Below are 1,232 nucleotides of genomic sequence, written 5' to 3'. Positions count from 1 at the left end.
AATTATAAGTGTTGTTAAAATTTAAATTATAGTATTTTTATTTTTTTATATCTTGATAATATTTTTTTAGTAACACTTTTTAAAAAATATTGATAAATAATAAAAGAGTATTATTTTAATTTTAGTAATATTTCTTAAAATACTATAATTATAGTAACTATGATAATCTTGGTATATATATATATATAGTTTGGTTCTGTTTTCTTCATTGAACCATTGGCAGGCATGTTGGTTCTCTTTATAGTCTTTTTACCACTTGGTTTTTCTCGTCTCTCAGCTTCAAAGCCTGACACCAAAGAGTGGGAGTGAGTGCAACTTTTTTTTCCTCAAGCTTGAAAACAAGAAGAGGGAATTGTACAAGGCACACACCCCTTTTCTGATGTAAACAGTAACATGTAAGTAACAAACCAAAACATGTATTTGGTGTGAATTCTACCTAAGCTTAGCTTTGAATCCTTCAAAACCTGCTCGTTCCACTTACCTCATCCTATTATTCAGAGATAATAACAAGTATCTGAGTTCAATTGATCCTTCAACTCCAAACCCAAATGGAAAAGAGACAAGGGAACATAGCTTTCTTTCTTTTAGCTTTCTTCTTGTGCTTCTTCATGTGGACTTCTTCAGTTACTGCTTTGCTTTCTTCTAAAGGTGTCAATTATGAAGGTAAAACATCATATTAAAGCACATAAAATAATCACAACTGTACCGTTAAATGCAAAAGCTTATTCTAAATACGTAAATAAATATTCCTTGATTTTTTACATGCAGTTGTAGCTTTGATAGACTTGAAGAGCAATCTAAAGGATCCTCGTAATGTTCTTAGTAATTGGGATGATAATGCTGTTGATCCTTGCAGTTGGGCCATGGTTTCTTGTTCTGCTGATCGTTTTGTTGTTACTCTGTAAGTCAATTTTGAACAGACTACCAAACCATAGAAACTTTTATCTCTTTGGTTCTTCTAACCTTTTTGTTCTTATGCTTTGTGATTGTAATAATTCTCAGAGCAATTCCAAGCCAAAATTTATCTGGTACACTTTCACCAAGCATAGGCAACTTAACAAACCTTCAGACTGTGTGAGTAAACTTAGCTTTGATACAAGAAAACATGGTATTTTGAAATTGTGATTTTTTTTTCTTTGCTATGTTTGATAATTTGAACACTATAAAAAAAAAAAAAAGTAGAGGTCGAGATACAGGATAGTTGTGCCTTTTCTCTGACTTCAATTTTAAAC

General features: G+C 31.2%; 1 protein-coding gene across 1 annotated transcript in view; it reads left to right on the top strand.

Moving 5' to 3' along the window:
* The first annotated feature begins 220 nt into the window (after positions 1-220).
* Positions 221-1,232, top strand: part of LOC107490902 (protein NSP-INTERACTING KINASE 2) — an 8,934-nt gene continuing 7,922 nt past the window's right edge. The window contains 3 exon segments of the mRNA XM_021143448.2: positions 221-663; positions 769-901; positions 1,003-1,087. Coding sequence (XP_020999107.1) covers positions 549-663; positions 769-901; positions 1,003-1,087 — 333 coding nt within the window. The 5' untranslated portion in view covers positions 221-548.

Source organism: Arachis duranensis, chromosome 5 (assembly GCF_000817695.3).
Source record: "Arachis duranensis cultivar V14167 chromosome 5, aradu.V14167.gnm2.J7QH, whole genome shotgun sequence".
NCBI classification, from domain to species: Eukaryota; Viridiplantae; Streptophyta; class Magnoliopsida; order Fabales; family Fabaceae; genus Arachis; species Arachis duranensis.
Note: the sequence above shows the minus strand (reverse complement) of the source record. Positions and strands in the feature narration are given on the sequence as shown.